This window comes from Macaca mulatta, chromosome 9 (assembly GCF_049350105.2).
Source record: "Macaca mulatta isolate MMU2019108-1 chromosome 9, T2T-MMU8v2.0, whole genome shotgun sequence".
In the NCBI taxonomy this organism is placed as follows: domain Eukaryota; kingdom Metazoa; phylum Chordata; class Mammalia; order Primates; family Cercopithecidae; genus Macaca; species Macaca mulatta.
The window spans coordinates 71,583,579-71,610,962 of record NC_133414.1 but is presented as its reverse complement, the minus strand read 5'-3'; the positions used below and the strand labels follow the sequence as shown (position 1 = coordinate 71,610,962).

Sequence of the window (27,384 nt, the reverse complement as noted above, 5' to 3'; positions counted from 1 at the left end):
TGTTGGGATTACAGGCGTGAGCCACTGCGCCCGGCCTCTAGTTTTTTTTTTTTTTTTTTTTTTTTTTTTTTTTTTTTTTTTTTTATGAGACGGATTTTCTTCGCTCCTCTTGCCCAGGCTGGAGTGCAATGGCGTGATCTTGGCTCACTGCAACCTCCACTTCCCGGGTTCTAGCGATTCTCCTGTCTCAGCCTCCCGAGTAGCTGGGATTACAGACATTAGCCAACACGCCCGGCTAATTTTGTATTTTGTATTTTTTTTTTTTTTTTTTTAGTAGAGACGGGGTTTCGCCGTGTTGGCCAGGCTGGTATGGAACTCCTGATCTCGGGTGATTCGCCCGCCTCGCCCTCCCAAAGTGCTGGGATTACAGGCGTGGCCATCGCGCCCAGCCAAATATTTTTCAAACACTAATTTTGCATAAGGACCAAGATTTGCAGAAAAATACAAATTAAAGAGATCTTTTAAATGAAAAACTCATCATAAAAGTCTCAAAAAATAATACTTACGAACAATAAATTAGAATGGGCAATGTTAAGTACTTGAAATGACAAAGGTTTTAGAGTCAGGGTTTCTGCAGCTTCCCTAGCTGTATAAAGAGGAGACTGTTAGAGAGGATATCCTAAGATGCCTTCCAAGTTTACCCACCGCTAACTCGGAAGAAGGCAATTTATTTTATTTATTTATTTATTTATTTATTTATTTATTTTGAGACGGAGTCTCGCTCTGTCACCCAGACTGGAGTGCAGTGGCCAGATCTCAGCTCACTGCAAGCTCCGCCTCCCGGGTTCACGCCATTCTCCGGCCTCAGCCTCCCGAGTAGCTGGGACTACAGGCGCCCGCCACCTCGCCCGGCTAGTTTTTTTTGTATTTCTTAATAGAGACGGGGTTTCACCGTGTTAGCCAGGATGGTCTCGATCTCCTGACCTCGTGAACCGCCCGTCTCGGCCTCCCAAAGTGCTGGGATTACAGGCTTGAGCCACCGCGCCCGGCCGGCAATTTAAACTAATTTGGTTTACCGGAATTCAAATACGTACAATTCAACATAATAAATTGAACTGAAATTGAACACCTGCTTGCGTAAACCTAGTCGGCTCCAGTTGTTCTGCCTGCGGATTGGCCAGTCTAGAGTTCCAGGGGTGTGGCCAAAGGTCTGTGAGGCGGGGCCGTAGGCAGCTTCAATCAGGCATCGCCGCGGTCAGCCTCGCGGCGCGGCCACGCCCCCACGCCGGCGCTTCCCGGGGTCCTTCCGTGCGCGTTGATATGATTGGCCGGCGAATAGTGGCTCTCTTTTCCTCCCTGACTGTCCGGAGATAGGCAGCCATCATGGTGAGTCTCCCCGGGCCGGTGCAGTCATCTGCTGCGTATCCGAGCCATCCTTCGTCCCCGGGTCCCAGTATCTGAGCTATAGGCGCGCGAAGGCCGGTTGCTCTTCTCTGGCCGTTTCTGTCGGAGGATGGTTGTCGAGAGGCTTGGGGCTGTTGGCAGGGAATCCGGGCTGGCAGGCTGCGTTGCAGACCCGGACACGCTGGGCTTCGGGCTACAGCGCCTGGGCAGTGCAGGAACTGTTGGCGCTTGTTGACTTCGTGGAGCACAGTGGATGGGGGTGCGGGGTGGGATAGATGGACACTGGCAGGCACATCTCATCTGCAGTTCCAAATTGGGCTAGGTAGGCGGCTTGCAGGTGATGGTAGCCCAAGAGGTGAAGAAGGTGCCGGCAGCGCCTGGGCGAGTTGCGGCAAGTGAAACCATTCCCATGTGTAAGCTAGAAAACTTGTCAGCTGAGTGGATCTTCATGTTTCATACTGGGGAAACACGCCCTGGAAAGGGATGTTATAAAAAGGTAGTCCTGCCCTTAGTCATGCGTTATTAGCTTCTCCAGCATCCGTTTTTGACCTTATCTGCAATCTTTTTTTTTCGCCCAAGAATTGAGTACCACTGATGTGGATTTAATTTGGTGTGGTTTCTCAAAGTGAAATGGAGAAACTCTAGCAAGTCATTTGCTGCTATGAAAGTCTCTTGTGCCTCCTTTTTGGTAAAATTGTTAGCGTAAATTGCTTAATGCCTACATTCTTTGTTAGGTATTAAGTAAAGGTGCAGTTCAGTCCTTCAGAAGGGAATACCGTTTTCTCTGATCTCTGCTGTGGTCATTCTAGAAGGATAGATGACATGCACGTAGTGAGTACAAGGCTTGGGTCACATTTGTGCAAGACATGATAAACACAGTTCATTGAGTGTGACCTTTATATGAGCCACAGCAGTTTTTACCCCAGAGAAGTGATTCTCGACTCGGAGTGATTTTTCCCCTAAGGGAACAGTTGGCTAAGTCTGGAGACATTTTTGATTGTCACAACTGGGAAAGGTGGGAAGTCCTTCTGGCGTCTAGTGGTTAGAGGGCTGGGATTTTTATAGTTATTCTAAAACACACAGTCCCCACAACAGGAATTATCCATATGGAAATATCAGTAGTGCTGAGGTTGAGAAACCCTGCCCCAGAGATACACATAATCTAGTGAAGTAAGTTTACAGATTCATGTAAAACCGTTATATTTTCTTGGTGTTTTATGTATTTGTTAGGTGTATCCTGTGAATTTGGCCCTGCCGAGGGGGTTTTTACTTTAATTTGCTACATGATTAATGGCTACAAATTGGACTGCAGCATTCTAGGTCTTGAAAAATCACAGCAAGGCCAATAAAAGTTTGAGTAGTTTTATTAACCAGAGTGTATATGTTTTCAGAACGACACCGTAACTATCCGCACTAGAAAGTTCATGACCAACCGACTACTTCAGAGGAAACAAATGGTAAGGAAGGGCATGTCAATTTTTGCTTAATTGTCCTTTACTCTGAAGATGTATTTTATCATAGTGAACACTAAACTTGATATCTCCTTTTAGGTCATTGACGTCCTTCACCCTGGGAAGGCAACAGTGCCTAAGACAGAAATTCGGGAAAAACTAGCCAAAATGTACAAGACCACACCGGATGTCATCTTTGTATTTGGATTCAGAACTCATTTTGGTGGTGGCAAGACAACTGGCTTTGGCATGATTTATGACTCCCTGGATTATGCAAAGAAAAATGAACCCAAACATAGACTTGCAAGAGTAGGTGTCTTTTCATTTGTTCATCAGCTACTGAAGACCTATTTTTTTCAATGGCGTTGTGTTGTGAGTGTGGTAAAATGGGCAAGACCAAGCAATCTGGGAGACAACTCTGAAGGGATTAAGAAAAAGTTATTTGATAAAATGCACAGGTGGAGTACGGAGGTTCAAAATTGAAGTCTGGCATTTGAGCTGAGTTCAGAAGGGCAGCTGAAGTAGTGTTCTTGGAGTTGGGCTGGGGTAAGGGTTGTTTTCCAGAGGGGAAGTAAGGGAATGTGTTTGGAAAGGTAGCCTGGCACCAAATTCGTTTAGTTTGGATTAAGTCTGAGTCTGGGCTTAAACCCATAAGTAGCCAGGAACCAGGAAAGGTTTTTGATTGTATACTGAGTGTCAAACACTGCAGAGTGAACTATAGCAGTGATCTGGGCTAGCTCCCCAGTTTACATTCTAGTAAGAAGCATTACCTTGAAATGCTTCTTTTGTTTGTTCCTTTAACTCACTTTACCCCATGCTGTTAGATGAACCTTCCCATAGGATAGCTGTGAGGGAAAATTCTGGTGATGTCGTAGATAGAGGCTGCACTTTTTTTTTTTTCTTTTCTTCTGAGACAGAGTCTAGCTCCCAGGCTGCCGTGCAGTGGCGCAATCTTGGCTCACTGCAACCTCTGCCTCCCATGTTGACTCTTCTGCCTCAGCCTCCTGAGTAGCTGGGATTATAGGCATGTGCCACTACACCCGGGTAATTTTTGTATTTTTAGTAGAGACAGGGTTTCACCGTGTTGGTCAGGCTGGTCTCAAACTCCTGACCTCGTGATCCGCCCGCCTCGGCCTTCCAGTGTTGGGATTATAGGCGTGAGCCACCACGTCCAGCTGAGACTGCACTATTTTTTTTTTTTTTTTGAGAGGGAGTCTGGCTCTGTCGCCCAGGCTGGAGTGCAGTGGCCGGATCTCAGCTCACTGCAAGCTCCGCCTCCCGGGTTTACGCCATTCTCCTGCCTCAGCCTCCCGAGTAGCTGGGACTACAGGCGCCCGCCACCTCGCCTGGCTAGTTTTTTTTTTTTTGTATTTTTTAGTAGAGATGGGGTTTCACCGTGTTAGCCAGGATGGTCTTGATCTCCTGACCTCGTGATTCGCCCGTCTCGGCCTCCCAAAGTGCTGGGATTACAGGCTTGAGCCACCGCGCCCGGCCGAGACTGCACTACTTTTAACTGATTTTGCATTCATGTTCTCAGAAGGCCTTGCTGAGCTGGTGACATTGAAGCTGAGATCCTTGTAAAGATTTGAAAGTAGTCTTTGTAAAGATACAGAAACAGTCTTGTAGGCCCCAGGAATAGCAAGTGCAAAGGTGGGCAGAGTGGCGATGAGTAGATCAGAATCTCCATGGTGTGGGGGTTGTAAAGGCTTCTCTGTCAGCAGGGAGTAATGGGGAGTTGCAATGGGAAGAGATCCCTCAGCCACTTGGGAGGTGGCTTGTTTTGGTAGTGCAAAAGAAGAAAAAAATAGTGATCTGTGAGCTCAAGTCTGGACAAGAACAGCCAGTTTCCCGAACTTCCTATTCAGAGAGTATTGAGTGGACCATTTGTTTTCCTGTGAGGCTATTCTATACTTAAAATCCCTTGGTGATGCTTTCTGTTCTAGCAAAAACATGTATTGAATATACGTGTAAAGTTTTGGTTTAGAAAGCTGTGTTAAGCGCAGACTGGGTCCGTTTCCCTACCAGAGTGGTGGGTAATGATTTTAATGTTTGCAAGTCACCTGGATGTACTGTTTTCTCATTCAGCATGGCCTGTATGAGAAGAAAAAGACCTCAAGAAAGCAACGAAAGGAACGCAAGAACAGAATGAAGAAAGTCAGGGGGACTGCAAAGGCCAATGTTGGTGCTGGCAAAAAGGTATAGTTCATCAAGGAAAATACAGAAACATCATTAATTGTAGGTCTTTAGTTTCTAGGAAAGAAGGAATTTTATTTATTTTTTAAATAACGTTTCTTAATGTTTTTTCTTTTCCCTCTTCTTCTGGATTACAGAAGGTAACATGTTTTAAGAAATTATGTAGCATAGTGTCTTAACCACCTCAGTAGAGTAGCTTGGCCCACCCCTTGTCACCTCACAGCACAATCTGGGGGCCACATTGGTTCATTGATCCTGGTGGGCACCTTTCAAGCCTATCACAAGAAGTTTTAGTTTTACTAATTGGCATAGAACCTTCAATGCAGAGCGGATCTCATTCCCTGTGATTTTACTCGTTAGTATGGACACTGGTTTAAGAAGCAGTTGGATCAATGTGGCCCGTGTTTTCCTGGCATACTGGAGAGGCAACTGAGATCTCAGGATTGCTTTCCTCTCCAGTTGGCCAAGACAAGTGATTTTAGCGTTAAGCAGCTTTTTACCAGCTTTGCTAGCTGTAAATAGTTGGACATTGTAAATCATTGAATAGAATTAAGGTGTTGGGTTGTTAAATTAACAAATAATCAAGTGTTCTGTGAACTTTTTTTTGTTTTTTTGCTTTTCCTCTCTACTTTCTTGGATTTCTTGTTCATCAGAAATGAAGTGTCTGGCAGGTACTGAGATTGTAAGCACGGTGTGGGGATGCATCACCTTCACTGAGTTTGCTTTGATGATGCTTTGCATGTTGGCCTTTGGATGACAGTTTTATAGTGTGGTCGATTATAATGCCACTGCCATTTAGGCTGGTGCAAGAGTAATTGCGGTGGCAAAAACCGCAGTTACTTTTGCACCAACCTAATATGTTTTAAGATAGTATATTATGAGCAAAGGAGAAGACTTTTAAAATCATGTTTATTTTGGAAACTCCAAAATGCATGTTACATGTGAAGTAACTCACTGGAGGAAGGTGAGTGCTTTACTAAGTAGGCACCGTTTAACTTGCACTTGGGGAATGCTGTATCCACATACTTAGGAAATGGCTTCAGTTAACACTGGGCTTGGGAAGGGCTGTCTTATCCGAGGAGCAGTCCTCTCTGGAGCCATGAAACCAGCCTGGCAGCTCTGGTAATAAACTAGTCTGAAATCCGGCAAAGCCTCTGTCCTGTTTGGATACGTGCAAAGCTGCCTTTTACCATTTCCATTGCTTTTTATTACTTAACCTCCAACTTTCTGCCTGGTGTCTTTTTTTTTTTTTTTAAATAGAAAATTTTTGAGGTAATTATTCATATCAGAGTCTTTGGTGGATATGCTTTTTCCCATAAGCACTTGGTTAAAATGGCCCATTACCTCATTTATTTATTTTTTGAGACAGGGTCTCTCATCACCCAGACTGGAGTACAGTGGCATGATCATGGTTTACTGTACCTCCCGGGCTTGGGTGATTCTCCCACCTCAGCCTTGTAGCTGGGACCACAGGCATGTGCCACCATGCCCTGCCAGTTTTTTGTAGAGACAGGATTTAGCCGTGTTGCTCAGGCTGCTGTTGAACTCCCGGACTTGAGCGATCCTCTTGTCTAAGCCTTTCAAAAGTGCTGGGATTACAGGTGTGAGCCACTGCGCCCAGCCTGTTACCTCATTTAAAACAAATTTTGTACATCTGAACAGTCTAAAATTGTAATGTGTAAAGTGGGGTAGGAGTGGGGTGGGCATAGTGGGATTTTGAATCAATGAAGGCCATTCTTCTTGTGGCATCCTTTTGCAGTGATTCCCTGCCAGGCAAGGCAGTAAACCTGGGATTGCCTGCCCAGGACTGTAATCACATTGACGTCCCAGCGCCATGGAGTATGTAATGAATGAACTGCCAGCACAACTACTCACTAACCGCTCCCTGTTTGTGAGGATTGTACCTGTTGAGAGAAGTTGCAAAAGAATTAGTCAAAATTTGTCCTCTGACCTAGGTCTGAAGGACATTTAACACATTGATTCTTCTCTTCATCCAGCCTTTGAGTCCTACGAGTTAGTGCGCTTAGCCTTTGAGTCCCACATGTACGGAGGAGCTACCTGTGGAGACCTGAGCCATCACTATTCCTGCTTCGTTACACTGGTGCCTCTCACCAGCACTGCTCTGAAAAGCCAGCTAGAAAAATCAATGTTTTTGAGTACATAAATTCTTTGGCTCCAAAGAAATGCCATAGCAATAGTGCTTTTAATTCAGTTTTGTTCAGATGTTAGAACTGGTATTTGTTGTTGCCTTTTGGTTGCAGTGGAGTTATATACTAAGTTACTTATAGTAAGGCATTAGTAGTCTCATTTCTGAAGAGCAATTGTATTTTTAGTTCAGCTAAATTGATACCTCTCTTTAAATACTAACTTGTACTACTTTTGTGGCTGTGAATGGTATCTTTTATTGAACTGAGGCAGCTTTTAAAAGACTTGACTGATGATTTAGAGCACTCTCATTGAGGTTAAATTAGACTTGAATCTGTAATGATTCTCATATCTGTTCCTGATGTGTGTCCAGCACAGTGTTGCTGGGCAGAGCAGAGGGGCAGAGGCTCAGGTATGTACTTCACTGACCAGTGGGCAAGGCCATCCTGGGTACCACATTGGCTTAATGATCTCTTCATTGTGAAGTTGGGCCACCTTGTTTGCATAAGAACTACAGTAATCAGGCAACGTATTGTCAGAATTGGGAGGAATAAAATCAGTGAGTCTCTAAGGAGTGCTCTGTATACAATTGCAAAGAACAAAATGGTCAACTTTAAGGTACCTGATTGCATGCACTTAAATGCAGATTATTTTTGAGTTTGAAAAGGGACTATTAATGAAATCTTTCTTTTCCCTCCTTTCTCTTTTTGCCTTCCCCACCACTGATTTAGTGAGCTGGAGATTGGATCACAGGTATAATTCAAGCTTTTCATGTAGTCATGTAGATCACTAGACTACTTGGTGCACTGATGTAGCAGTTTAAAAGCAGATCATGTGTAGTACATTTAGAAGTAGATCTACAAATATTCTGAAGAGTTGTAACCTTTTAAAATATAGTGACATGGTTTTGTTTTTAAGGTTTAGCAATATTTAGCCCATTATTTTTGTTTTATTTCTAACTTGAATGTTTGTAAGTTTTATTTTTTGATGCTTGCATTGTGTTAATATAACATCAAAATAAGTTGATATTCTAGGTTACTAATAATTGTGGTGCATGAATGTTACTACTTTTGGAATTTAAGACTTTAAAAGAATTTTAAAGGCAGTTGCTGACTAAACTTCTTTCTCTTGATTCACAGCCGAAAGAGTAAAGGTGCTGCAGTAAAGGCTACCTGTGTCCATTTTGGATTTTTCACAAGCAGATTAATAAACTAAAAACTTTCATGTGTCTGGTTGTTTGAAATGTATTTACGGTTTATTGGGACTGCTAGGAGGTTAGTCTGCTGATTTAAGTTGCTGCCCAAGTTCACATGCTCCATGAAGCATTCAGTGAAAACTTAATGTCATGGGGTGGTGTTTGTTTGCTGATTGGTTTATAGCTTAGGTGGGTTCATTGGGAGTCAAACTTGTAAATGCTGTGTAAGAACCATGGCCGCTCTGGATGCGGTGTAGTGGCTCACAGTAATCAACACTTTGGGAGGCTTGCGTGGGGTCATTACGCCTAAGCCCAGAAACTGGAGGCTACAGTGAGATGTTTTGTTTTTTTTTTTCCCCCCAGACAGGGTCTAGTTTCGTTACCTAGGCTGGTCTTGATTGAACTCATGGGCTGAAGCCATCCTCCCACCTTGGCCACCCAAAGTGCTGTACTTTGGCCACATAAAGTGCTGGCATGAGCCACCATGTCTGGCTAAGAGTGTCTTTAAAAAGTAGCATGTCTAGATAAACTGGAGAAATCTCAGGAAGCAGTAAAGAACTGAGACTTGGTTGGGCATGAAGGGGACCCAGGAGAAGCAATACCATGAAGGCAGAAGGGTTGAGGTTGCAGGAAGGAAGGGTGGTGGAATGTTGCGGAGAAAAGATGGTGAGAGCCCCTGTGTGGAGCACCTACAGACGGGAGGGCAGGGCTGTGAAGAGTTAAGTCATGTGGCTGGGCCTGCTGGCCAGGGAGTGGTTGGAGTTCTGTTTTTGTATCTACAGAGGCTGTGTACTTTGGTTTGTAGGGCCTCTGGCCCTGTGGGTTCTCTTGCTAAGGAATCTGCTACTCCTTTGCTAGAACCAGGAAATAGCTTGCTAGTGTGGAAGAATGGGGTCTTTGATGTGATTGGCATTTTTTGATGAACAGTGCATAGAGGCTGAAGGTAATGCTAGGGGCAGTAAAGGTTGGGGTTCGAGATGCAGTTTCCTGTGACTGAGCTGGAGTGTGGAAGCAGAGAAGGCACCCTATGAGCAACTTGCGGAGGCAAGGTGGTGAGGATCCTGATAGTGCTGCAGGGACAGGATGGGACATGGAGCTGGGGTTGATTGCTAAGTTGAGCAGGGAGAGTGGAAGGAAGTAATTGAGTGAGTGAGAACTGAAAGGTAGGAAATAGTTTCTGATGTGAAGAAAAAGGGCAAAGCTGCAGAGAGCGTGAATGATTGAAGGTTGGCATCAAAGTCACAAAGTGGGGAGGCTTGTCTGTTGGACTGTGCTCAGGGCAGAAGTTGTAGTCTTTCAGCCGGTAGCCTTGGGAAGGGAGGTGGGATGAAACTCAGGCTCGGCCATGTTTTTCCAGAGGATCCACTTGGGTTGGGATATTAAAGAAAACGTGGCAGTCTTGCTGTGAGACTTGTTAGGCATAACATTTGGAAACTTGGCAAATTACACATAAAGGTGTGGATTTCCTACCTCTTGAAATATCAGAAGCAGCAATAGTAGCCCACCTTCCTGTGTGATGACAATTGGCAGGGCTCCAGGCTGGCTGCGTCTCTTGGCACAGGTATTTTCCAGTCTCCACAGCCTTTGCTCCTACAGCCAGCTAACACCCTCTTCTACCTGCCCTCTGGTCTTCTGTCCCTGCTGCCTGCTTCTCTTCCATCTAGTCCATCCGAGGGTTTTTTTTGGGGAAGTCACCTGATACCTTGTTTGGGTTAATTTGCATTTAAATTGTGCTCCCAAGGGTATCTGCTAACTACCCTGGCTCACAAGGCTCTTTTGAGGCTGAGGATGTAACTGTGAAAACAGTTCGGAAACTAGTGCTAAGCAATTGTGTGTCGAAGCACGGACTTGTGGGAACTCAAATTGTGGACAGATTGAGCACATTGTAGGCCCTCACAGTAACCAGGCTACCCTGTGCTGTCAGCAGGCTTTGGAAGAGCCTCCATAAAATGCAAACTTGACTAAGCTGAATCAATATTGGGGGAGCACATCCTTCCGCTTGGCACTGATGGGAAGCTGTGGCTTAAATGAGAGATAGTAGGGATCTTTGAAGAGTGATGAGAAAAGCTAGAGGTGGTTCTGGGAGAGTACCTGCAGTGAATATTTGGGGTGCTGCTTTTTTAGCTTTTCCTAGCACCACACCCATGAGTTCTATTTGTAGCTGGATGTGCCTATGTAATCAGGTAGCTTTCAACTCTGCACTTTTCCTTTCTTCCCTGGCAAGTTGCTTATTTTAGGCTGCCCTTAAAGACAGCATCTTACATGGTGCTCTGATGGAGCTGAGACAGGTGCTGTCCTAAACTTTATGAACAATGATCTTCATTAATCTGCGTGTGTGTGTGTGTGTGTGTGTGTGTGTGTATATATATATATATATATTTTTTTTTTTTTTGAGATGGAGTCTCACTGTCACCCAGGCTGGAGTGCAGTGGCAGAATCTCGGCTCACTGCAAGCTCTGCCTCACAGGTTCACGCCATTCTGCCTTAGCCTCCCAAGTAGCTGGGACTGTAGGTGCTTGCCACCACGCCTGGGTAGTTTTTTGTATTTTTAGTGCAGACGGGGTTTCACTGTGTTAGGATGGTCTCATTCTCCTGACCTCATGATCTGCCCGCCTTGGCCTCCCAGAGTGCTGGGATTGCAGGCGTGAGCCACCACGCCTAGCCTCATCTGCATAGTAACTCGAAGAAGCATGTCTTACTGGACCCACGCTGGAAAGGGTGTGGAGCAGTTAAGCATCTTACCAGTGTCTCAGCCATCAAGTGGTGGGGATAGGATTGGAATGCAATAATCGGACTCCAAGACACTGCATTTTTTCAGGCACTCCAGTATTAAGCTACTTTGCATTGTACATATATAATGGGATATAAAACTCACGACTGCTAGCAGGGTGCCAATTGCCGTGGGCTTATTGGACAAGTGTTATTTGGCTAGTCAAATTCCCCATTTACTGACCACCTGCTATGTGTCCCAGTTCTGGAAGTTGGGGATAAAGAAGCTGTTCTGTCTTGAAAGCTCTGAGGTAGCTAACCACGATCTCATGGTTTGGCTTCTGTTCCTTTCTGTGAAGTAGCACATAGTGGATGACTGTGACATGATAGAAATTGAGAGCTGAGAAGATCAGTGCAGGGAGGCTGGGTCTTGGAAGGCTTCCAGGAGACATACAGCAGTCCCCACCTACCTAGTTTCAGTTGCTGTCCGTCAACTGCGGTGTGGAAAATTATCATGGCTCAATGGTCTGGGATCACCCAAAAGTGATGATCCTCTTGAAGTGTCATCAGAAGGTCAATAGTAGCCTAACACATGTTACCATGCCTACGTCATTTACCTCCCTTCCTCTCACCACATAGGTATTTTATCTCCCATCACGAGTGTGAATACAGTAAGGTATTGAGAGGAAAAGAGTTCATGCAACCTACTACAGCATAATTGTTTATTAGTTGTTTATATCTGCCTAAATTATAAACTTTAATTATGTATATATAGCAACAAACTTGGTATAGATAGAGTTTGTGGTTTCAGTCATCCACTGGGGGTCTAGGAACATATGCCCCATGGATAAGGGAGGATTACTGTAACACCAGCGGGGGCAAGAGATATGAGCTGCTTTGGATGCACAGGAGAAAGTTGTCATTTGAGGCCATGAAAAATAGGAAAGAAAGCAGGGAGATGGGAGCAGGCAGTGTGGGACAAGGTGAGACCAGTCATTCCGCAGGGGGGAAGAGTGAAGATGAGACTGGGGAGGTGGGAGCAGAATGGTAGGTAGACATGAATCACCAAGATGGAAGGCCCTGCGTGACTTTGTTGCCTTTGGGCAGAGTTTGGCACAATGCATTTCCATTTCAAAAATAGTCTTCAGGTTGGCTGCGAGAGCTCAGGAGTATGACACCTGACTCATTTATGCTGGCAGAGAGGCTCTCCTGGGTTTTAGAGCTCTATGAACACACCTCCGTACATTCATCCAACTGTCCTTCCCCATCCACTCACCCTTGAACTTCCCGCATGCCAGATGTTGAGGGGAAGCAGAAATGAGACCTGCCTCCCAGTGCCCACGGTCTGGATGAGAGAGTACAGGTGAGGTTCTGGTAAGAAATGAGGCTGGAGAGGTCAGCGGGGAATAGATCAACACTCTGGCTGCTCATCATGCATGTTGGAGAGGTGATTTGTGTAGAAGGTTATGGGTGGATGAGATGGCATCCAGGTATTTATTTTATTTATTTTTTTGAGACGGAGTTTGGCTCTTGTTGCCCAGGCTGGAGTGCAATGGCAAGATTTCGCCTCACCGCAACCTCCGCATCCCGGGTTTAAGCGATTCTCGTGCCTCAGCTTCCCGAATAGCTGGGATTACGGGCATGCGCCACCACGCCTGGCTAATTTTGTATTTTTAGTGGAGATGGGGTTTCTCCATGAACTCCCGACCTCAGGTGATCCGCCCAACCCGGCCTCCCAAAGTGCTGGGATTACAGGTGTGAGCCACTGCGCCTGGCCCCAAGTATTAGTAACTCGGCAAAAGGGACCAGATCAGGAATCAGGAGACACAGTTCCTGATCTCCACTCAGCTTCCAATCAGCTGGGGCCATGGATGGGCAAGACTTCCCTTTTCTGGGTTTCTATTTCCCTCTCTGTGTCTGTATGTCTGCTATCCAGGCTGGATGAGTAGTTTCCAAACCTGGCACGTGGGGGCTTTTTTTTTTTTTTTTTTTTGAGATGGAGTGTCACTCCGTGACCCAGGCTGGAGTGCAGTGGTGCTGTTTCGGCTCACTGCAACCTCCGCCTCCCAAGTTCAAGTGATTCTCCTGCCTCAGCCTTCCGAGTAGCTGGGATTACAGGTGCCTGCCACCATGCTTGGGTAATTTTTTTATTTGTAGTAGAGACGGGGTTTCACCATGTTGGCCAGGCTGGAGGCTTGTTAAAAATACAAATGCTGGCTGGGTGCGGTGGCTCATACCTGTAATCCCAGCACTTTGGGAGGCCGAGGTGGGTGGATCACTTGAGGTCAGGAGTTTGAGACCAGGCTGGCCAACATGATGAAACATCTCTATTAAAAATACAAAAATTAACTGGGCGTGGTGGCACATGCCTGTAATCTCAGTTACTCGGGAGGTAGAGGCATGAGAATTGCTTGAACCCAGTAGGCAGAGGTTGCGGTGAGCCGAGATCATGACACTGCACTCCAGCCTGGGCAAGAGAGCGAGGCTCTGTCTCAAAAACAACAAATGCCCAGCCTCTTGCCCCAGTTTTCAGAGTTAGTAGATCTGGGTAGCCCCCAAGCATCTGACTTTTTAATAGCTTCCCAGGTGAGGCTGCTTGGGAAACTGGACTGAAGCTTCCCAGGTGAGGTCAGGCTTAGGAAACTGGAGTGAAGGGTCTGTAAGATCCTTTCTGCCTCTGAGAATTCTGTCTCTTATGGGAACACTGTCCCTGTCCTCAAGAAGCTGGCAAATGAACAGTAATACTATTGCTAATTAATGATCGCAGAATAGCTAACATTTATGGTTTACCATGTGCCAGGTACTGAGCTAAGTCTTGCTCAGATTATCTCATTTACCTTTTTTTTTTTTTTTTTTTTTTTGAGAATAAGTCTCCCTCTGTTGCCCAGGCTGGAGCACTGGATTGCATCAGTGGTGCGATCTCAGCTCACTGCAGCCTCCACCTCCTGGGTTCAAGTGATTCTCCTGCCTCAGCCTCCTGAGTAGCTGGGATTGCAGGCATGTACCACCACACCTGGCTAATTTTTGTATAGTAGAGACAGGGTTTCTCCTTGTCGGCCAGGCTGATCTTGAACTCCAGACCTCAGGTGACCCACCCGCCTCGGCCTCCAAAAGTGCTGGGATTACAGGCCTGAGCCACTGCACCTGGCCTCATTTACCTACACTCGGAGGGAAGTACTATTACCCCCATTTTATAGATGAGGAAATTGAGGCTCAAAGAGGTTAAGGACTTTGTTAAAGTTACACAACTGTGGCATCCTATGATAAGCCTGGGGGCATTTGTGGAACATCTCGCCAAGGAGCTAGAAATGGTCCTGAACCTTAAATGGGTGGAGGTGATTAGCTGAGGCAGCGGTTCTCCAGGTGTGGTCCTGGACAGCAGCAACAGCGTCACCAGGGAAATACAATTTCTTGGGCTCCACCCTAGAATTACTGAATCAGAAGCTGTGGGTGGGGCCAGGGGAACTGTTTTTTTTTTTTTTTTTTTTTTTTTAGTTGCCCAGGCTGGAGTGCAGTGGCGTGATCTCACTTCACTGCAACCTCCGCCTCCTGGGTGCAATTCTCCACCTCAGCTCCCTGAGTAGCTGGGACTACAGGTGCCTGCCACCACGCCCGGTTAATTTTTTCTTTTTTTTTGTACTTTTTAGTAGAGATGGGGTTTCACCATGTTGGCCTGGCTGGTCTTGAACTCCTGACCTCAGGTGATCTGCCCACCCCCGCCTCCCAAAGTGCTGGGATTATAGGTGTGAGCCACCGCGCCCAGCCGGAACCTATGTTTTGACAAGCCCTCCAGGTAATTCAGATGCACGCTAAAGTTTGAGAACCACTGAGCTTAGGGCAGGGGAGGATATTCCAGAGGGGGACAGCTATGGAGACCCAGAAGGACGGTGCTGTAGACTGCCCCATCTCTGCCTTTTCACTTGGTGAAATAAAGACGTGTGATGCACCATGCAGACTCCCACGAGGGGGCACTGTGGGCACAGGCGTGGAAGCTGTCTGCTTTGTTGTCAAGACCGCTACCCTTGTGGAAGCGTGAAAAAAGCCTGATGCCAGATCAACTGGAGAGGTCACTCTTTCTTCTCAGAGAAGGTCTAATGGGGGTGGTAATCTTGTTTATAGGATTGGGCCCTCGTAGGGAAGCTGAACCTGGAGGGCTTTCTGCTGTTCATATGTGCATGGTGATGTCTACCCAGCCGTGCTGCCAGGTCTCTGCAGATCCTGTGCAAACAGCATTCCCCCTTTTGTAGCTGCCCAGCCAGGCAGCTTGCGGTTTCTATGGGGCAGGGGGTGTGAAGGCTGGGAACCCCAGCAGCCCGATTCTGCTTCAGCCTTCTCCCTACAGTGCTATGACTCTGTCCTATTTTTTGACAAGCATGGGTCCGGGGCCACAGTGCTGGGTCCAAGACCTGTTTTCAAGCCTTAGCTCTGCCCCGCCACACTTTAAGATCTCTGGCAAGACCCCTTTCTCCTCTGGGCCTCAGTTTCCTACACTGTAGGATGAGATAGTGGTGCTGAGAAGGTGGCTGCCAGCATCTCTTTCCACTAGAAAATCCTGCCCTGGGAGTGGAGGAAGAGACCGCCTTGTGCTTCTCAAGGACCTCGGATTGCAGGGGAGCTGTAAGCCCTGCGACATGACATGCATCTCCAGTAGCCACTTAAGTAAACATTTCCAGTGATATGGTGCAAGACAGTAAGGTGGAATCTCTCAAACTAGATTTTTTAAAAAGTCCGTATCGTCAGACATCCAGGATTTGCTTTTATAGGTTTCTATTCTGCACTGTTGGGAAGAAGGAAAATTTATACCATGTTCTCTCTTCTGCTGCAGTGTGTATTTCTTCCAAAAATACATTGCCTCGGAGGGTCTTCGGCATTCACCTCATTAATCCAGGGATTGGCATCCTATACTCTCAGTGACTGCTCACCCAGCTGAGCCACTGCTCTGCCTGGGCAGGAAATCTCCAGAACTGCCTTTTCAGAGCGCTATAGATGTGCTCATCCCTGGGTTGTAAGGCAATTCAAGAGAGTGGTCCAGCCCTCTGCTGGCTCCCACCGTCGATGATGATATTCAGAGAGTCTGGTTAGAAACCAGCAGGGCACGGTGGCTCACGCCTGTAATCGCCACACTTTGGGAGGCCAAGGCGGGCAGATCATGAGGTCAGGAGTTCGAGACCAGCCTGGCCAATATGGTGAAACCCCCATCTCTACTAAAAATACAAAAATTAGCCGGGCATGGTGGCAGGTACCTGTAGTCCCAGCTGCTCAGGAGGCTGAGGCAAAGAATTGCTTGAACCTGGGAGAGGGAGGTTGCAGTGAGCTGCGATCACACCATTGCGCTCCAGCCTGGACGACAGAGAGAGACTCCATCTAAAATTTAAAAAAAAAAAAAAAAAATTGCCCAACCCATAGGCAAACATTGTTAACTGCAGCTGTCCTTGGTGGAGGAAACAAGTTAAACATGGTGTCTCTTTCCATCAGGCCTCCTTGGAGCGGGGAAGCACAGCTCTTGAGTTCGTCTGGCACCTTCGTGCAGCATGCAGGACATGCTGCTTTTTCTTGTTTATGGATGAGGCACAGAGAGGGTAGATGACTTACCCCAAGTCCTTCAGCTCATTCATGCTGGGGAAAGGAGGGAGCTTCAGGCCTCTTCCCCCGGAGTTCATGCCCCTCCGGACATCAAGTGAGCCGTTTGCTACTCAAGTGCTGTTTCTTGCATTTTTAAGTTAACAAAGCACTGCATGCTGCTTGGGGTACCTTTTCCCTGCTGTTCAGTTCATTGCCCGGTGCCATCTCACAGAGCGTGTCACTGGTACAGAAACGTTCCCTGGGAAGCTAGAGTTGAAGCATCGCCCACTGGTGCTCCTGAGCTGGCTTTGTCCTGGGTTTAGAGGGTGTGTTAGGGAGGAGGCCTTCTGCTGCAAGTCTCTGAGAAGTCAGCTTACACTGCCTCGAACAGTGAGGTTGCTTATTAGCTCCTGTAAGAACCCCCTGGATGCCCCGGGGCCTTCAGGGTTGGTGGACACTGCAGTTTAACAGCGTCTTCGAAGGCCTAGATGTTTTCTCTCTCCACTTTGCTGCCAGTGCTGGTGTCATTCTGAGGGATAGTTGCCAATCACATTGGGCTGGGACTGGGTGAGGCAATGAAGCACTTAGCATGTGAAATCCAAGGAGGTCTTCACCCACAGTGCTGCTAGTGCAAGGCCAGCATCTCCTTGACCCTAAGAGCACCTTGCCCTAGTCCTGGGGCCTGCAGGAGGTCCCACCCACTCTCCACAAAGGCCAGATCAGAAGTCACCTATGTTTTTTCTGCTCCTCTTCCATCAGCTGGGACATAGTCTCCTGCAACACCTAATAACTGTGAGGTGGGCTGGGAAATATAGGCTTGTTCCAGCTCAGGTGGATGTGGGAGCACAGTTTTGGGGGACAATGACCAGTTTTTGCCACAGCAGGAAGAAAATGGTTGCTTCATAGGGATCCTTTCAACAGAAACCTCCCAGCAAAAGGGGGAAGCTGTGAGTGGTCTAACAAAACCAAAAGGTAGGCGGTGCTGGCAGCCTCCCTGGATTTGGGTCTGGAAAATCGTTTCAGAACAAATCAGCTCTTCCTTCTCCCCTCCTTCCCCCTCTTTGAGTCTATGCCTCTCTCTCTCTCTCTACAGGCTGGCTTTTTTGTTCCCCTTTCTGCCCCATGGCTGCCACAACCAGGATTTTATTGCTCCCCATTCCAAACTTCCAGCCAGATTAGTTAGACCTGCATCCTCCTTGCCACTTCCCAGGGACAAGACGCTGACTGGTCTGCCAGCTCATGGAGCCCACTCCCACTTACCTGGGGTTGAGGAGCACCTGCTGGGAAAGGTTGAGGGCAGGAGGGCTGCTGATGTGTCCACTGCAGCCACCACTCACCCTGCTGAGACATCTGTCTGTCTCTCCTTCTTGTCACTCCCAGACCTCTGCAAGTGGCTGCTTTAAAAAAAGAATAACAGCTTTATTGAGGTTTAATTCACAGACCATATATTCACCCTTGTAAAGTGTGCAATTCAATGGGTTTCAATATATTTGCAGAGTGGTGCAACCACCACCACTACCTAATTTTATTTTTAAACATTTTATTTTTTATTTGTTTTGAGATGGGGTCTCACTCTGTCACCCAGCCTGGAGTGCAGTGATGTGATCATAGCTCACTGCATCCTCGAACTCCTAAGCTCAAGTGATCCTTCCACTTCAGCCTTCCACATAACTAGGACTACAGGTGCACACCACCATGCCCAGCTATTGTTTTTCCTTTTTTTTTTTTTTTTTTTAGTTTTTGTAGAGACAGAGTCTCTACAAAATTATGTTGTACCTCCTGGCCTCAAGCTATCTTCCCACCATACCCAGCCATTTTTGATCATTTTTTTTATGCCAAAAAGAAACCCTTAGCTGGGCAGGTGGCTCACGCTTATAATCCTTGCACTTTGGGAGGCCAAAGCGAGCAGATGACCTGAGGTCAGGAGTTTGAGACCAGCACGGCCAACATGGCAAAACCCTGTCTCTACTAAAAATACAAAAATTAGACGGGCACGGTGGTGAGTGCCTGTAATCCCAGCTACTTGGGAGGCTGAGGCAGGAGAATTGCTTGAACCTGGGAGGCAGAGGTTGCAGTGAGCTGAGATTTTGCCATTGCACTCTAGGCTGGGCAACAGAGTGGGTAAGACTGTCTCAAACAACAACAAAAAGAAATCCTGTAGACATTAGCAGTCACTCCCTATTTCCCTCAACCTCTGCCCCAGCCCCTGGCAACCACGAATCTATTTTCTGTTTTTATAAATTTGCCTATTCTGGAAACTTCATATAAATGAAATCATACAGTATATAGGTTTTTATGACTGGATTCTTTCACTCAGCATAATGTTTCCATGCTACGTCCATACTGTAGCATGTATCAGTAATTTATTCCTTTTAATCACCAAATAACACTCCCTGTGTGGATTTGCCACATCAACATCAGTTGATGGGTATTTGTGTTGTTTCTGCTTTTTGGCTATTCTGAATAATTTTGCAGCTATGAAAATTCATGTGCAAGTTTTTGTGTGGACGTTTTCACTTCTTTTGGACATACACCTGGATGTGGAATTGCTGGGCCTCATGGTGACTCTCTGGTTAACTGTTTTTCACAGAGGCAGCACCATTTTACATTCCCACCAGCAATATACAAAGGTTCTAATTTCTCCCCATCCTTCCTGACACTTGTTATTATCTGTACTTGATTTTAGCCATGCAAGTAGGTATGAAGTGGTATCTCATTATGGTTTTGATTTGCATTTCATAATAACTAATGGTGTTGAGCATCATTTCATGTGCTTATTGGCTGTTTATATGTCTTCTTTAGAAAAATGCCTGTTGGGATCCTTTGCTTATTTTAAAATGGGGTGATTTGTCTTTTTATTGTGTCGTGTTAGTTTATACATCCTGGATACAAATCTCTTATCAGATATATGGTTTGCAAATATTTTCTCCCATTCTGTGGATTGTCCCTTTCCTTCTCTCTTTCTTTCTCCCTCCCTTCCTTCCTTCCTTCCTTCCTTCCTTCCTTCCTTCCTTCCTTCCTTCCTTCCTTCCTTTCCTTCTTTCCTTTCCTTCCTTCCTTCTTTCTTTCCCTCCCTCCCTCCCTCTTTTCTTTTCTTTTCTTTTCTTTTCTTTTCTTTTCTTTTCTTTTCTTTTCTTTTCTTTTCTTTTCTTTTCTTTTCTTTTCTTTTCTTTTCTTTCGAGACAGAGTCTTGCTCTGTCTCCCAGACTGGAGTGCAGTGGCTTGATCTCGGCTCAGTGCAACCTCTGCCTCCCAGGTTCAAGCGATTCTCATGCCTCAGCCTCCTGAGTAGCTGGGATTACAGGCGTGCACCACCATTCCCAGCTAATTTTTGTATTTTTAGTAGAGACAGGGTTTCACCATGTTGGCCAGGCTGGTCTCGGACTCCTGCCCTCAAGTGATCCACCCGCCTCAGCCTCCCAAAGTGCTGGGATTACAGGTGCCCACCACCACACCCGGCCTAGTTCCTGGTTTTTCTGTCCTTGGAAACTGCTGTCAGGGTTCCCAGGAGACTTTGAATGTAACACTAATACCTTCCTTTTATTAAGTGCCTACTATTTACTGTGTTAGGCACATTGTATATATTACCTTTTGTTCTGGAAAGAGTTTTACAAGGTGGGGATTATTGTCCCCATTTCATGGTGTGATGAGGATGCTAAAAAAAAGCAAATGTTGCCCTCAGCTGCCGCCATGGGAGGTGGGCATCTGGAGCGAAGGCATGGCAGGTTCTGCTCTGCCCTATCTCCCGTTGGACCCCTTCTAGGGGTTATGTTGGATTTGGAAGTCACGAGGAAGAGTCCACTCATACAAGAGCATCCTGATGGGGGCTGCCTTGAGATGATGGAGAGTGAGCTCTGTTTAGCTGGAAATGAGGAGAGAGAGGTACCCTTGGTCAAGGGCTATCATGTGAAAGAAGGGTAACATTTGTCCTGGAGTGTGGAACATATGGGGAAATAATTTGGCCTGGATAGCAGGCAGTTTTTAAACATGGAGCAGGCTGGGCGCAGTGGCTCACGTCTATAATCCCAGCACTTAGGGAGGCTGAAGTGGGTGGATCACCTGAGGTCAGGAGTTCGAGACTGTCCTGACCAATATGATGAAATCCCATCTCTACTAAAATACAAAAAATTAGCTGGATATGGTGGAGGGCACCTTGTAATCCCAGCTGCTTGGGAGGCTGAGGCAGGAGAATTGCTTGAAACTGGAAGGTAGAGGTTACAGTGAGCTGAGATTGTGCCATTGCACTTCAGGCTGGGCAACAAGAATAAAACTCCATCTCAAACAAACAAACAAATAGACAAAAACAGAAACAACACCACCAAAAAAAAAAAAAAAAAAAAAAAAAAGAGAGAAAGAAAAAGAAGAAAAAAAGGAGAAAACCTCGGAGCTAATGGAAGGGCCCTACCCTCTGGGAAGCAGCAAGCTTCCTGTTGCTGGTGGTACACAAGCAGAGCCTGGCTGCTTTCTAGGTGAGGCGGTTGTAGAAACTCTTTGGGTTCAGAGTCCTGGGGGATTTTTAGGGTTTCCTTGAACGCCCAGAGCCTGTATGTCATAGCTTCTGATTTCATAGGGACTTCCTGTTCACGCAGCTGGGATCTCTCCCAGCCCAGATTCATCATGTCTCGCCCATCCCGAGGGCTAAATTTGGAATTTAATAACAACACTTTGGATGTATGTGGTCCGTTTCCTTGGAGTCATTACATCTGTTACCCCATTAATTCTCCTAACATTCCTGGGTGGAAGGTGAGGGAGCCTGAGAGGCGAGAAGGAACCTCTTTGGCTTCTTCACCTCCTGAAGGGGAGAGGAAATGGCAGAGCAGGAGCGGGCCAGGGCTGGGGGAGCGTCTGCACCACAGCCCTTCTGGCTTTCCCCTCTCGTAAAGAGCAGGTTGCTCACTGGATGAAGGGGTGTCTCCCAGCGGGAAGCTCCTGTGTTGGGCACAGTATATGGGTGCATGAGTCTCCAGGTGGACTCTTTCAGGGCTGGGAGTGGAAAGACATCAAGATGGGCAAGATGAAGCCTGAGCCCCAAGCTTGGGAGGAGACCAACATGTCTACTACGAACCAATTTACAGATCGGGGATGGTCTGGAGGCAGCAGGATGGCACCCTAGGGAAGGGGGATTTGAGCTGGGTTTGGAAACGGTCCTGGAGAGCACCCTGGAGTTCAGTTTTCCTACCTCCTAGTCACGTGGTGTGGGTGAAGGCCATGCCTTGGTGAGCTTTCCCAGGGCATGGGTGGCCTAGGGTGCTCCTCAAGATCCTAAGGCTTGGCCTGGAGTGCTCCTGGGTGAATGGCCAGAAAGCCTGGGCAGGCAGAGGAGGGCTGGGGATTAGTGCAGGGAAGGAGCCGCTGGCACTGGCCGTGAAGGAGGAGTGGGAAGGGAAGGGAAGGGTGGCCCTGGTGGAGGGCTCTGTGGGGCAGAGGCAGATTGGAGTGGGGGTTCTTGTGTACTCCAGACCATGATGTTTTCATTCCTCCCTCTGTTCTGAGGCTTGAACTCCTGCAGGTACCTGGCTTTTTTTTTTTTTTTTTTTTTTTTTTTTTTTTTTTTTTTTGAGACGGAGTCTTGCTCTGCCACCCAGGCTGGAGTGGCTTTTACAGCCCTCCCAAGTGCTCTTCCTTCAAGCTTTGCCACTGACTGCTGCTGATCTTCCCTGGTACCAAGTGAGGGAGGTTCAGAATCCCAGGCCACAGGCTCAGAGCAGGTTGGCTGGAAGGCACCTGGACAATCCTCTGAGACTACTCTCTCCTTCCCGCTTTTGCAGATGAGGGAATTGGGGCTTGGAGTGCAAGCGCTGGGAAGAATTTCCCAGGAAGGGAGATGTACAGATGTGAAGACCTGGAAGGCAAGAGAAAGCAGGGGGATTGTGTGGCAGGTAGAAATGCCAGGACCGTGGAGTGTGTGGACATGTGGCAGATTGCAGAGGGGCTGTGGCAGGTATTTACAGGTGGGCGTTACCTGGAGGAAGACTGAAAACAGAGAACAATGCTGCCAGGTGTGCCTTTTAGAGAGGGCACTGGTCAGAAATGGAGACTTGATGTTGCCTGCCTCACCTGGTCCTGCTGGTTCTCTCCACCCTGTGGACAGCGACTTGCTCCTCCACTTGCCGAAGCCTTGTCAGCAACCTTGACTCTGTCATACCACATCCAGGCCATCAAGAAGTGTTTTGGCTCTTTCTTTGAAATCCACCAGGAATCCCGTTGCTTCTCCCCACCTTCCCGGCTCTTTGGTCTGGGCCACTGATGTCACTGTCATGCCCACCTTGCTGCATTCCTGAGGATGCTTCATCCCTCCACCTTCTTCTCCACTCAGCAGCCAGCAGTGCACCGTGGAAATCGGAGTCAGATGAGCTGGCACCTCTGTTCAGAACCCTCCAGGGCTCCACATCTCACTCACCCAAATGCTGAAGACCTCCCCAAGCCCCCACAATCCTCCATGACCTGGCCTCTGGCCTCCCACCACCTTCCAGCTCCAGCGGCTCCTACCACATTTTAGGCTTGCCTTCCTAGTCTTAATTTTTCCTCCTCAGCAGTTGATTTTATTATTTTCTTGTTTATTGATATTTTCCCATTAGAAATGAAGCTGCATGAAGTTACAGTTTTTTTGTTTGTTTGTTTGTTTTTGGTCTGTGTTCCTAATTAGCTCATTGCTGTACCTCTGGCACCTAGAACAATGCATTGGACACAGCACACAGTAGACTAAATAAATACTTGTTGAATGACTGACTGACTGACGGAATGACGGCTGTGTGGGGAGTGGATTGGGCTGTGAGGCAGACGCTGCGGCAGAAACTCAGGCAGGAGGTGATGGTGGTTCTTGGGGCTGTGGAATGCCAAGTTTAGAAACTCTTTCTCTGCTGTGGCACATGAACCGGTCACTCGAGAAGGCTTTTAGATTTAGTTGCCTAATCCCCTCTTAGTGCATGTGGGGCAACTGAGGTACACAAAAGGAATTCCCCACCAAGTTAGGGGCAAAACTTAGCCCCCCTTGTCTCCCAGATGGATATCTTCTTGTTTTTTCTTTTCTTTTCTTTTTTTTTTTTTTTTGAGATGGAGTCTTGCTCTGTCACCCAGGCTGGAGTGCAGTGGCACCATCTCAGCTCACTGCAACCTCCGCCTCCCAGGTTCAAGCGATTCTCCTGTCTCAGCCTCCTGAGTGTCTGGGATTACAGGTGCGCACCACCATGCCTGGCTAATTTTTGTATTTTTAGTAGAGATGGGGTTTCATCATGTTAGTCAGGGTGGCCTCAAACTCCTGACCTCATGATCCACCCACCTCAGCCTCCCAACGTATTGGGATTACAGGCATGAGCCACCGTGCCCGGCTGGACGTCTTCTCCTCTCTTTGTGGGGGAGGGGGAGATGCCTCTGGTGGGAAGACCAGTGTGGCAGTGACTGTGAGTGTCTGTTAGTGAACTTGGTGGCTGGTTGAGAGTCTGTTGTGGTGACTGAGGACACAAACAAAGTGCTTTTCTCAGTGGTCACCTTGGGGTTGGTGAATAGGGAGTCAGAAGATGGCTCCGGTCCTAGGGTACTGCCAGTCGATTTGGAAGATGAGATGCCTGCTTAGCAGTTTGAGGAAACACAGACCTTGGAGGATCTTCTGGTTGCCTCTTCAAGAATTCATTCTATTCCCCTTCCGCTCTCCCAATTTGTTTTTCTTGGGGGTGTGTCTTGATTGGCCAAAGCCAAGAAAGTGTGGCGTCTACTCTTGCTGTAGCGATAGCTCAGGAATAGGCAATGACCCAGACCTGAACCAATCAGTGCATGGAATTGCCCCTGGCCAAAGTGGTTGATTGAGGCTGGTGCAACCAGAGTTGCGAGAAGGCTCTCATTTGATGGTTGGAGAGGTCGCACTTGCTCCAGAGGTCATGATGTGCAGATCTGAGGCTTGGAACTGCTGCAGACGTTTTGCTACCACAAGTGAAGCCAGGCTGAGGACACAGTTGACAATTTGGAGCAGGGCAGAGCTGAGAGAACAGCAGGGAAACAGCCAGAGTCTTGCTCAAGCCTCCCTGAAGAATGAAAACCCTTGGACTCTAGTTATGGGGGCTAATAAATGTTGTATAGAGTTTAAGGTAGTTTGAGTTGGTTTATCTGTCATTTGTTATTGAAAAAGCATTTTTTTTGGCTGGGTGTGGTGACACACATCTGTTAGTCCTAGCTGCTTGGGAGGCTGAGGCAGGAGGATGGCTCGAGCCCAGGAGGCAGAGGTTGCAGTGAGCTGAGATAGCGCCACTGCACTCGCTCTGGCAACAGAGCGAGATTGTCTCAAAAATGAAAGAAAAGAAAAAAGAAGTTTTTCCATTTTCATCAAAAATTGTATTAAAGATTTTCTGTGTGCTGGGTTCTATAATATATTCTTATAGGGAATAAGATCTATATTATCCTTACCCTCTGAGAGCAATAAAAAAACAGAAATACCGAGGCAGGCAGATCACTCGAGCTCAAGAGTTCAAGACCAGCCTGGGCAACATAGTGAGACCTGTCTCTATTTAAAAAAAAAAAAAAAGAAAAGAACAGAAACACAAATATCACACGTAATTATAGACAGACACATAGCCAAGTTGAGGAATAATAGAAGCAAAACCAAAACAGTTTTTCTGGCCTGATCACTGATGAGATAGAGATCATTTATTTGCCTGGTCTTTGCTCTAAAGATCTGGTTTCTTGTTGGTTTTCTCCATGTTACTCATGAACCTCAGGAATTCTGGAAAATTCTCACCTTTCTAAGATCAAGAGAAGGTGTAGCAGTAGGGAGCACTTTGAGTGTCAGGGTGACAGAGCCCAGAGGCAAGGCCCATCTGCAGGAAGTGAAGTGACAAGTTCCTGGACGGCCCCTTGTTTAATCCTAGCATTGTCAAGGAAGAAATCTTAATTGATATTTGGGTGATAGGCAATCATGGGGAAGTGTGGGTGTGGATGGGGACGGCCAGAGACAGATGTGACTATTTTTTCTTTCTCTTTCTTTTTTTTTCTTTCTCTTTTTTTTTTTTCTTTTGGAGACAAGGACTCATTCTGTTGTTGCCCAGGCTGGAGTGCAGTGCCGTGATCAAAGCTCACTGCAGCCTCGACCTACTGGGCCCAAGTGATTCTCCCACCTCAGGCTCCAAAGTAGCTGGGACCACAGGCGTGCGCCACCATGCCTGGTAAAATATATTTATATGTGTGTGTGTGTGTGTGTGTATATATATATAAATACATATGTGTACATATATAAAATATATATGTATATATATATTTTCTTTTTGAGACAAGGTCTTGCTCTGTCGCCCAGGCTGGAATGTAGTGGTGTGATGATTGTTCACTGCAGCTTCAACCTCCCAGGTTCAAGAGGTACTCCTGCCTTGCCTCCTGAGTTGCTGGGACCATAGGCACACACTACCACACTTGGCTAATTTATTTTTCCTATTTTTTGTAGTGACAGGGTCTCCTTATGTTGCCCAGGCTGGTCTCGAACTCCTGGACTGAAGCGATCCTCCCACCTCGGCCTCCCAAAGTGCTGGGATTACAGCTGTGAGCCACCACATCCGGCCAGCTGATTGTGTTTTATTTTTGTAGAGAGGTGGTCTCCCTTTGCTGCCCAGGCTGATCTCGAACTCCTGAGCTCAAGTGATCCTCTCTCCTTGACCTCTCAAAGTGCTGGGATTACAGGGGTGAGCCACTATGCCTGGCCAGATGGGACTTTTGCTTGAAATGTGCTCCAGAGTCCTGCCTAAGTCCCGCTCCTCTGAGAAGCCTTCTCTCCCACCAGACCTGGAGGGCAAGTGCCAAGAAATGCTCTGAGCTGTTTCTTCCTGAAAGTGGCGCAGCTTGGGCTGTCAGCATGGTTTCTAGCACTGTTGGGGCCATGGAAAGAAATCTGTCTTCCTACAGAGTCACCGGCTTTTTATCCTTCCCTTCTGTTCGTGGACACGTACCCTCTTGGGAGGGTATTGATCAGAGGGGACAGCACTGATCATGCCTTTGACAGAGGTCTGTGCACACGTCCGCATGGGCACCTGTTAGCATGTGCTTACTAGAGCTACAGATGGCTTCCTGCTGCCCCACAGGTGGAGTTCTTTACCTTACTTTGCCCCTTGGTGGGTGATGACCAGTGGGCTCCCTCCTGGAGTATTTATACATGCAGAAAAAACATGAACTTACAAAGAAAACCAAGTCTGTTCAAGTACACTTAGCAAAATATTTAAACATTTGTGATGAAGTAACATAAATGTTTCCTTATTAATGCAATAATAGCTATCTTGTGACAGGTCTAATTACTACTATAGTTCAAAGTAGGGATGGAGACCCTAGTGACATTTGAAATATCTGTAGCAGCTGTGATGTTATATGGAAATATCTGTGATTTCTACTGGCCACGAAGTCTCTGGAAATGCTCAAAGTACAGGGATTTGTTATCTACATTCATGTTGGAAAAATCTTAGAAAAGAACCAAAAAAACAAAAGTCTTGAAGTTCAGGGCTGGGCGCGGTGCTCACGCCTGTAATCCCGGCACTTTGGGAGGCTGAGGTGGGTGGATCACCTGAGGTCGGGAGTTCAAGACCAGCCTGACCAACATGGAGAAACCTCATCTCTACTAAAAATACAAAATTAGCTGGGGTGGTGGTGCATGCCTGTAATCCCAGCTACTCGGGAGTCTGAGGCAGGAGAATCGCTTGAACCCGGGTAGTGGAGGTTGCAGTGAGCCGAGATTGCACTATTGCACTCCAGCCTGGACAAAAAGAGCAAAACTCCGTCTCAAAAAAAAAAAAAAAAAAAAAAAAAAAAAAAAAAAAAATC

At 46.9% G+C, this 27,384-nt stretch overlaps 1 protein-coding gene across 8 annotated transcripts; it reads left to right on the top strand.

Annotated features, from left to right (window-relative positions):
• Positions 1 to 1,273: 1,273 nt before the first annotated feature.
• Positions 1,274 to 8,361, top strand: RPS24 (ribosomal protein S24). 8 transcript variants are annotated; one of them, XM_015147178.3, is made up of 7 exons: positions 1,285 to 1,326; positions 2,736 to 2,801; positions 2,895 to 3,104; positions 4,881 to 4,991; positions 5,642 to 5,659; positions 7,865 to 7,886; positions 8,273 to 8,361. In XM_015147178.3, the coding sequence occupies exons 1-5, from the start codon at positions 1,324 to 1,326 to the stop codon at positions 5,645 to 5,647; spliced, it is 396 nt and encodes a 131-aa protein (XP_015002664.1). In that variant the 5' UTR covers positions 1,285 to 1,323; the 3' UTR covers positions 5,648 to 5,659; positions 7,865 to 7,886; positions 8,273 to 8,361.
• The last annotated feature ends 19,023 nt before the right edge of the window (positions 8,362 to 27,384 follow it).